At 37.2% G+C, this 10,427-nt stretch overlaps 1 protein-coding gene across 2 annotated transcripts in view; it reads left to right on the forward strand.

Moving 5' to 3' along the window:
* The window catches only part of LOC131331993 (uncharacterized), a 29,305-nt gene extending 19,662 nt beyond the window's left edge, over positions 1-9,643 (forward strand). For both annotated transcript variants that reach the window (XM_058366002.1, XM_058366003.1), the window contains 13 exons: positions 1,399-1,551; positions 1,668-1,730; positions 2,771-2,881; positions 3,029-3,112; positions 3,205-3,252; positions 3,404-3,478; positions 4,801-4,896; positions 5,362-5,442; positions 5,531-5,602; positions 7,103-7,147; positions 7,274-7,357; positions 7,488-7,591; positions 8,912-9,643. In XM_058366002.1, the coding sequence (XP_058221985.1) occupies positions 1,399-1,551; positions 1,668-1,730; positions 2,771-2,881; positions 3,029-3,112; positions 3,205-3,252; positions 3,404-3,478; positions 4,801-4,896; positions 5,362-5,442; positions 5,531-5,602; positions 7,103-7,147; positions 7,274-7,357; positions 7,488-7,591; positions 8,912-9,029 (1,134 nt within the window). In that variant the 3' untranslated portion in view covers positions 9,030-9,643. The remainder of the gene's footprint in view (positions 1-1,398; positions 1,552-1,667; positions 1,731-2,770; positions 2,882-3,028; positions 3,113-3,204; positions 3,253-3,403; positions 3,479-4,800; positions 4,897-5,361; positions 5,443-5,530; positions 5,603-7,102; positions 7,148-7,273; positions 7,358-7,487; positions 7,592-8,911) is intronic.
* The last annotated feature ends 784 nt before the right edge of the window (positions 9,644-10,427 follow it).

Below are 10,427 nucleotides of genomic sequence, written 5' to 3' on the forward strand. Positions count from 1 at the left end.
GTATTGCAACCTGTGTGAACGTGAGTTCTTCGATTCTCTCAGGAGTCTCAACGCCGTGATTGCTCACCAGAAAAGAGTTCACAAAAATGCTCAGTTCGAGTGCAGAAATGGAAGTTGTAAGAGCCTTTTTAAATCAAAGGTGAGGTGTGCACCCACATTGGGTTGAGGTACCCTTGCACATGGATGCCTCGCTGAGGCTGATGCCGTTCCCTTTCGTGTTCAGTTCCATCTTCCTCTTCTGTTTTGAAGAAGATGAATAAGAACAAATTTGTTTGAATATGTCTCACATCAGTTATAATGACCTCCAAAACTAGTATATGAGCCTGAATTGCCAATTGGTTCTTAGTTGGATGCTTTAACATGGTATAGAGTTAGGGTTTCGGAGAACTTGTTCTTCCTTGTTTGTGCTATAAGTGCACGGTTGTTTGTTGTGATTCATGTGTTATGGATCGTTTGTTTACCTTTTCACGTGCGAGTTGGGGGTCGCATGTGCGGGGGAGTATTAGAGTTTGTCCCGTAGTGGTTAATTATCTCCTCCAAAACTAGTATATGAGTTTGGACGGCCTCTCCACTGATTGCCAATTGGTTTTGAGTTGGATGCTTTAACAAGTTTTAGCGACTGCATATCTACGATCAAGGCATATAGTTTTCCCAACCTCTTAAACAATAGATTTTTGTTTGGCAAGCTGCAAAAGATTTTTTGTGATGTAATCTCTTTGGAATGTTTATTTAATTGGTGTTTGCAGGGAAGGAGGGAAAGGGGGGCACGTGGGGGCACGTGCCCCCGCTCGAAATTAAAATAATTTTGTTATAATTTTGTATATTTTGCATAATTATGAAATTAAGTGTGCTACTACACATAAACAAGTGCATATATCTTGAAAATATACATATAAAACTAGTTTTATGTTTCAATTTCGTCATACGGTGCATTTATACTTGTTGATTTTCGAACTATTTGTCTACTTGGATTGATTCTTTCTTAATTGTACTTATTTTTAACCGTCTAAGAGTAATATTTTAAAATAATATCATTAATAAAACTATATCGATCATTCTAAAACTTGTCGATGTACATGGAAAACATACTCTCAAATTTTGTCTGAAATTTTGTGCTTATTTTTACATAATTTAAGTGAAAGTATGTGTTATATATTTTTGTAGTTTGCATTGCATGCCTTAATTATGTAACGATCTTATTGTGGTTAACTAAAAAAATAAATTTTCGCCATTATGATTAACAAAGTGCCCCTACTAAACAACATTTCTGAATCCGTCCCTGGGTGTTTGTATTGTTTTTTGAAATATCTGTTATTGTTAACCTGTTATTTTTCCTATATCTAATAAGCTTTCAACAGTGTGTTGGTTGACAATTTTATTTCTTTGGATTCTTTTCAGAGAGGAAGTCAGGAAACATCCATTAGTGGTTCTCAGTTTTCAGAGCCTGGAACATCTGAAAATGACCCCATGACGGGTGCACAATCTGATTCGTCAGTTTCCTTTGCTGAAGCCCAACGCCTTATTTCCTTGTTTTTTGCTTTATGTATAAAGGTTTGAATCTGCTTCATTACTGATAACCTATAAGATGTGATTAATTGTTGTTTTTTCCGTGGTTGATACTCATTTAATTTCTTTATTATTATATCCTTGTCTGTTTGTTTTTGCAGAAACCTTGTCTTATTCAACTTGTATTCGATAACTATTCTCGAGCTCCTAAGGCGGTTAAGCAGGTCCGTTTCTATTCGTTGTATTAATTCTTATGATTGTAAAAGTTGATGAAAAGTTCAAGTAGCCCATGAATGCATTTTAGGATATTTTATGGGAGAGGTCTGTAATATTGGAATCTAAGATGTGCTGGTTTAATCTGGAATCAAAAGGACCCAACCTGACCCTTTCTGTTGTTTGACTCCGTATGTGGTTTTGACATATTGGTAACCAGTTTGAAGTCATGTTGGTTTTAGGCTTTGGCTTTCCCGTAAAATGTGCCACAATAGATAGCATTTTGTGATATGTGAAAGAGCTTAAGTATTTAAATGTAATTTATATAAAAATATAAATTTACATTGTGGGGTGGAAATTCATGTTTGTCATCCATGCATAGACAAAAATTGCTGTTCGGGTTCGGTTTTCTTGGGTAAAATTTGGATAGATCCTTATCTCTGCTGAGTAAGTACCTGGTGTAAACCTCTGGTTAAATCTTGGGTTGACTTTATAGACCTTGGAGCTTCAGTCTGTCAACATAGTGCATATACTGAGCTCCAGGTCGTCTGCCTTCCTCCTTGATAATAGTTGTGAATTACTGCAGTTCATAGAAAAAAAAGTATAGGCATTGTGTTATTTTTGTATTCAGAGATACTGCCAATAAACTATTTGGATTCACATGATCCATTCACGAGAAAGAAAAAGCACTTTCTTTACCATGAGCAACCTCAGAGCATATCCGCAATGTAATAATCAAAAGTGAATAATCAAAACTTGCTACGTCAGCTTTTGATTATTCATTTAGAGGGTTGTTAAAGTTAGCAATGTGAAACCCACATTGTTACTTTTGATTATTCAAATGCCCAAATTTGATTATTGGTTAGGAGGTTGCTAACTTTGATTATTACAATGTGAACATTTTTTTAAACACACATTGCTAACTTTAGCAATCTTTTGATTTTGATTATTACATTGTGGATGCTCTCATGCAGCCAACATTTTGGTTATTTCTTAGTTTTCAATGACATGACCTATCTACCATTGTTCTGAACCTTCTGTGTTGATGCAGGCCATCCATCGCCACATTCCAATTCTTATGCGGGCCCTTGGGTCCTCATATTCTGACTTGCTTCACATAATATCTGATCCACCACATGGATGTGAAAATCTTCTGACTCAGGTAGTTTCCTTTTTCTAGACTTTATCATATAGACTTTTTGACATATTTGAACAACTGTTTGAAAGCTGGGAATTTCTGCTTTTCTTGTCAATTTTCTGGCCCCATACTCCCGAGCAATGCTAATACTGGTCCTTTGGTTTCTACTAGGTGCTACATATTTTGTCTGAGGGGTCGATGCCTTCGGCTGATCTGATTGCCACAGTTAAACACTTATATGAAACTAAGCTACAGGTTTTCCTATCAACAAACTTTGATGTTCCCAGTTGCTTACTGTACCTGCTTTCTTGCTAGTGTGGTCTTTATTTGTATTATTGCTCTTGCAGGATCCTGCAATTCTTATTCCAATACTATCGTCATTGTCCAAAACTGAGGTGCAGTTCAGATATTTGTCCCTTTTGTGTATTTCTTGCTAGTCCCGTTATGGATTTTCTTTTAAATGTTGCCCATCAAGAAAAATACTATGGTCCTATGGATAAACGTATAAACTTAGCGTCTGTATTGTTTTAAATTTTTCTATATCAGGTTTTACCTATTTTTCCTCGGCTTTTGGAACTTCCGTCAGATAAGTTTCAGACAGCACTTGCTCACATACTACAGGTTGGAATCAATGCTTATTATTTACTCATCAGATATGGCTACTGTGCTTCATGATATTATGCTTGTTTCACCCTGAGTTTTTCTTTTATCATTGTCGTTATGATTATGATTATTTTTTGAATTGGCAGCATCTCTAGCATGCTTATTGTTTTTGCCTTTTTTGGCCAGGATGTAGTCCTTATAACAGACTCATGTTTAGCATGCTCATTTGTTTACCTTTATAAAGTTTTCGTCTTGATGCCTGTACATTTGCGTGCCTGATAAACGCAGCTTTGCTGGTCTGTGTTGTTCATTATATTCTTGGACTGAATATGGACCATGTTGATACTCTTGTTAGATAGCTAACTATCCCAACTTCTTAATCTGTTCGATAAGGGACTCAAACTTGGATACTCCCTTTCCTTTGTGCCCTGTCTTACACGTGGATGAACAAACTGACTGACTAAAAAATGTACACAAAAACAGACAACCAAAGCTCGTGTTAGACCACCAGTGTACAAAAAGTTTAAGCTGTGACCGAGGAAATGAGCCTAATGTTGTATCAAATGAAGAAACCTTCTGAGACATCAATTAATTAACTTCACTTGGCTCAGAATATTAGACTCAAGTATGATTAGAAATTGTGGGAAAGAAACAACTTTCAAGGATATGTCACCACTGTAAGTGGTGGGAAGAAGACAATGCTTAATGAAGCGGAAATGCTTGTGTCATATTTGTTTTACATATATTTGAAATACACGGATATTTAGTGGAAATTCGGTTTTGTAAATTAGTTACATTACTTAAGAAGATGTTCTGGCAGATACAAGGATGCCCTCTCTGATGCCATTTGGCTTTGATTTGGGGGCATGGTTCTACAACAAAACGTCCATGTAGCTCCTCGGTTCTTGGAGGTTTAGGGGGGCCACTGTTTTAGTGGTATTCTGAGAGCAGCCACTTTATGCATATATTGCCAAAGGTTAGGTCTGTCTCCAATCATTCCCTGCCCATACCCCCAATGATTGGGGACTAGATGGGTTCCGTTATGTTGTTGTTGTTGTTGTATCTTGTTTTACGCGAGATCATATTCTGGCAGATACAAGGCTGAGGCTGTTTATTGAACACTTTGGTCACTCAAGCTGTAGTTCCAGATTTGTACTAACTTCATCAGTTTTTCTTTCTAGTTCTAAGAAGAGAGCATGACTTTGAATTAGTGACGTGACCCATGTAGTATTTTTCTTTAAGCAAAATCGTGGAACTAGGATGCTAGTTGAGACAAAATTATTAGTTGGTTGTGTTTGAGCTCAAGAAAATTGCTGTAACTCTATAATGGATCATGGCAGGGTTCAGCACATACTGGTCCAGCATTGACACCAGCTGAAGTTTTGGTTGCTATCCATGGCATTAATCCCGAGAAAGACAGGCTTTCACTTAAAAAGGCATGTATCAATCTTTTTCTTGTTCTATCGGTATTGGAAGCATTTGTTTTCAATCTGTTAAAAGGTGATACTGAACAAAACACACATCTGTAGCTTTCCAAGTGGAGATTTACGTTGCTATATTTCACTTCATCATAGACATGTCATTCTTCATGTGAGATCTCTTACAAATGAATTCTGAAGTACTTCATACATATAAGTTAACTAGTCAAGCTTTGCTGGTTCAGACATTTTAGTGCACATCCCGTTGAAACTTGAAGAAATTATTCAAAGCCTTACATCAGTAGCTATAGGGGCTTGCCTACATGAAATATCTAGCTTCCGGTAGTTCACATTTGTGTCTTATTTAGCAGTGGCCATGAAAGTTTTTAATATAGGCCCCTTTAGGACTCAATCCCTACAAAATTGAGTGCGGTTTGCCATTGAAGGGGTTGTTAATGTTTCAATAGGTTTTCCTTTTTTCAGATTACAGATGTTTGCTCAGCTTGCTTTGAGCAGCGCACAGTTTTCACACAGCAGGTCTTGGCAAAGGCCTTGAACCAAATGGTACGCAAAGTCATCCTATGCACAAATTGGAAGCTTCCAGGCATTATTTCAAGTTACACATTTTAATTGTTTTTCTTTTTGTTCTCAGGTTGACCAAACCCCTTTACCTCTTCTCTTCATGAGGACAGTAATTCAAGCAATTGATGCTTTTCCCTCACTGGTAATTAGTGGTTAAAGTCTTTCTTCGTTAGCTTGTCTGTGTATGCAAGGAGTTGATGTTGGTGTTATAGTCTGATGACTCTGATTGATGAACAACTTTCTTTGGAGCTTATGTATATTAAGTTGAGGTCACACAGAGCAGTACCTTAGGACAGTAATTCATCTGCTTTTAGTACCTAGTTGGGAGGACATTCGCTCACATACTGTTCCCAGCTTTTTTATTTTGTTTGGGCAGTTCAAATTAATGTATGTGTCTGTGTTGCTGGCCTTGTGCCGATAATTTGATTCTTTGCTGCCTTTGTAAAAAGGATTGAGAATAGAATTTGTTTCTTCGGGAGGTCTACTTGAGCAAGGTAAACTTGGTATATCAGAGCATCACCATGCATTGATTGGACTTTGATTCGCCTCTAGCCAAACCCTCTGGAAGGGGGAATATTGATTAAAAATGATTGGATTGTAGTTTTTTCAGTTTGATGAATTCAGTTGAAGAAAGGAACGAAACAAGTTAATGGTTCTTTTATAGCGTGGTCCTGTGGCTGCTGCCAACAACTATGACTTGATGTTTGATCAAAATCCGACTACCAAAACTTATAATTCTAGATGACAATTTGTTTTTGGACTTGTAGTTGAAGATGGGCAAGAATGTAGGATTAACTGCGTACAAGTCTCTTATGTACAGGAGCTGGGGCTGTTTAGTGGTAGTTAAAAATGTTTGTTTTTTCAAAACACTGAGTTTGAACTAACGAATACAGTGCTTAAATGGATTAACAGAATTACTGCTGGGATAACTAAAAGAGTTTGTATAAACGGTGAGTCCCAATTAAATATCAAGACGCCTACATTTCTCATGAAATAACAGTTTGCACCTTCGGGAGATTGACGCCTTTCCCCTTTGAATCGACAGCCAAGAAGGGGAATTATAGATTTATTGATTTCCATGGTTTGATGCTCTAAAACTGTCTAATACTTTGTTACCATTTCCATCCTGAATATGGCTTCGCATTGGTAAATCTGCTTCTCAATGTTGTCCTGGTTTTTCCAAAAGTTGACATTTTGGATCAGTTGCGACTTTTGTGCTTGTAGATGTCATTTTTCGGAAATAACATACTATAAGAATCTGCTGTTGAACTGTGTGTAAGAATTTATGCCTTGTTTGGTTCCCATTTTGAAAAAAAATTTCCAACTCAAAAAACACTCATTACCCCTCCAATCATTACTCTCTACTTATTACCCCTATCTCCAATCGTTATTCGTATTTCTCTCTCTATCTCTCTCCACTCATTACTCTCATAAAAAATTTCTCAAAAACTCATCCAAACACAGCATTAAGGACTCAAGGCTTACAACAAAATGATAATCTCATTTTTTTCTGTGAGGCTAAGGGTATTTTTATGGTTGCCTGTATGTGTGTAGTTATATCTATAGTCATATAATTAGAGAGCTATTGCAGAGGTATTCATTGCAGTCATAGTTTATGACAGTCGTGCTGCTTTATTGCCAGGTTGATTTTGTCATGGAAATACTTTCCAAGCTTGTCAGTAAACAGGTATGGCTGTCGGCTTGCTCTTTTTCTTCCGTAGAATATGTATATCTTGTGGTTTCACAAGCAGTGATACTGATTGCAAGAAGCTTTGAGAAAAGAACTGATTCTGTTTACATAAAACTGGTGCAGATTTGGAGAATGCCAAAATTATGGGTTGGGTTTCTAAAATGTGTCTCTCAGACACAACCACATTCTTTTCATGTCCTATTACAGGTATACACGTTTGGCTCGTACAAGTTTCACATTCCTTCATTTGATTTTATAAATATTACAACAGCTTTCCTCCTTATTTTTGGCCTATACACTTGTGAATGCCATGAATTGTCATGAATGCCCATTGCAGTTACCACCACAACAGCTTGAAAGTGCTCTCAACAAGTATGCTAGTCTCAGAGGTTCCCTTGCTGCTTATGCCAGACAACCTAGTATAAGGACGTCCCTGCCTAGGTATAATTCTCTTGGACTTGTCCACCATTCATGCTGTGTGATATCTTATTAGTGATGATTGTGTGGAAGGTGTTTCCAGCCAGCATTCTGACTTTATAGAAGTGAGCATAAGGATGTGGATACGCATATGGACCAGGATGCGGTTGTGGGACTTGGAAATCACCAAAATTATTTTCTTGAATAATTTAGTTGTCAGTACATGAATATTTTAGGAACAAACAATCAAGTTCAATGAAACCTACCACCAATTCTGCATACTGAAAAGCTGATATGGAGGGTACATTCATGGAGCTAGCTGATGCAGAGACTTTGTCATGGCCATACCTAGGGATTTCAAGCATTGTCAACGAGAGTGAGGGGATGGGTTCGATGACACAGAGGACGAATGATTGTAAGATTAGGACTTTGAAGGATCTTGCTGAATAAAAAATAAAAAAAAAATCATTTTTGCTTCCTTTTTGACAAATTCACCTTAACTACAATACTCCCAGTTTTGACCCTCAAAACAATTTTGTTAAAGGAGAGGTCAGAGGGGTGTCCCAGATGTTTCCATCCAGACAGAAAACCAATTGAATAATGTTTCCCTTTCGTACTTGGGGGAATTCCAGTTGCGTTCACATCCCATGCGTGTCTGGCATATGTACGGCACGTCGGCAACCAGCTGGGTGAGTTGCTGCTTCAGAGAGCTGATTCTTGCTTACAATTTAGGGAATTGTCAAATACTTAATTCATTGGAATGGGAGAAAGAACAAGTCTAATTGAATAGATTGTAAGACCGATAATGAAAGGAGAGGAGGATTATTAGCTGATTCCAGTTGATTTTTGTTGATCTTGGGCTGGTTTCATACTTATTAGCACGTAACCCTTTATTATGGGTGGGTTTGAAGCTAGCATTTTTGTTTGGTCTGAGGTCTCTGATGAAGCCTTCGAATTGTAAAACAGCTTTTCTTCCGCGGAGCTGTAATTCCTGTTTGGTATGTTTACCATATGCTTAAGCATAAAACTCTCAATAGTAATGTTTTAACACTGTTTAATTTAGAACATTTGAAGAAAAACATATTTGCCGTGTCTACTGAAAAAATCAATTATATGGAAAGCACTCAGACAATTGGGCATGTGCTCGCACCCGTCAACCACTCCTAGTCAATCTGACATATGCTATTTTCCCCTTGCATTATTAGTTCCCCAAGGGAATAGGCCTCTAATGTTAGTTTTCTGCGTAATTCCAAATTCAGATCTATTGTTTTTCTTAGGCAGGGAACTACTGAATTCTTTCCCTTGCTTTGTATCCGATGAACATAACAAGTGATGTTTTGGCAGGTCGGTGCTCGTACTTCTCGGCCTTGCAAATGAAACCCATGTTCATCAACCCCATCCGTTACCTTCTCTGCATGCTTCAGACACAGGTTCTTCAGTTCAAGGCGCAGCACTAATATGATAAAACAGAAGTCCTCGGGATTTGAGAAATTTCCCAAGCACAGTAGCACACCGTATTAATTAACTCAAGCCCATACCATGGTTCCATAGCCCCCGAGGGAATCACAGCGGAGTCATTTTAATACCATGGTTCCGTAGCCCTAGAAGGAATCCCAGTGCAGTCATTTTACCGCGGTGATCACTGGAATCTGGATAAAGTATAAATAGGGGTTTGTGACAAGTGGGAAAGGATTTGAGGCAAGAATTGCCGCCACAAGAAGCTTTCTTCGGTAGCTGCAGCTCTAGTGTTGTAATATAGTCGTTTATTCCCTTCTCTTTCCGGCCTTATTATTATTATTATTATTATTTTTTTTTTTTTTGCAATTTTTTTCTACTTTGGTCCGATTTTCAGCTTGGTGTAGCTTTTTCGGGATTTTGAATGTGTTATTCAAAAGTGCGTTGGTTTTTTCCCCAAAAGAGTAGTTAGAAGTGTCCAACCCGATAGTTCCTCTTCAGTTTTTAGGCTTGGTATTGTGGCTCATATTGTATTCATATTGGAGAGCAGGAGATGCATTTGGCCCCAACATAAAAACAATTGTTTTTTATTTTTATTTTTTATTGGTGTTATGGGCAAAATCCAGTTGTCGTTGTTAATGGCAAACAATTATATATAGTGCTCAAAATTCTTGTTTAAACAGAGTTTGAGCACGACCGTCTTTAAATATAACCAATAAAAAGCTATAACCAATTTTCCAAAGAGTTAACTAAAAGGAATTTATTTTTCAGCTTGTTTTGATATAGTTTTGTATTTTATTTTTCCCCAGTTCATCCGTAACTTTATTTTTCGATTTCTCTGTTGATTTGTATTACCTGCAAAATTCTTTTGGGGGCAAGTAAAATTTTTTTCCCCAGTTAATCTTTCGACCGTCTTTAGTTTTGTTTTTTGGCATGCCTCTGTCACTCTCTGGTGGTTGTAGCTGGTGCTTTTTGGTGATAAAATCTTACTTACCCCCGAAAGAGAGGAAATTTTCAATTAGGACATAGGGACCAAAAATCTTAACTCCACGCCAACCCTTACTGGTTGTGTTTAGAATCAACGTTATGCATCCCGTACCGGATGGTATATACCGGTATTGTCCAAATTTGATAACTTACACATCTAATTTTGTTTTGGCTCAAATAGCGGATAGTACTAGACTACTTTAAATTTTTTTTTGAGTACCAGACAATACTGGTCAATATCGGACGATTTGGACAAATGCTAGACAAATATTGGACCATTTTTTTTTAAATACATGTGTATATTATACTATAAATTCTTTTATGTAGAAAAATGACATTAATAGTGATAAATCCGAAACGGTATTCGATATCTCACCGATACTACTATGTACTGTACCGGTAAAAAAATCGATACTCT

The sequence above is a fragment of the Rhododendron vialii genome, chromosome 7a, assembly GCF_030253575.1.
Source record: "Rhododendron vialii isolate Sample 1 chromosome 7a, ASM3025357v1".
NCBI classification, from domain to species: domain Eukaryota; kingdom Viridiplantae; phylum Streptophyta; class Magnoliopsida; order Ericales; family Ericaceae; genus Rhododendron; species Rhododendron vialii.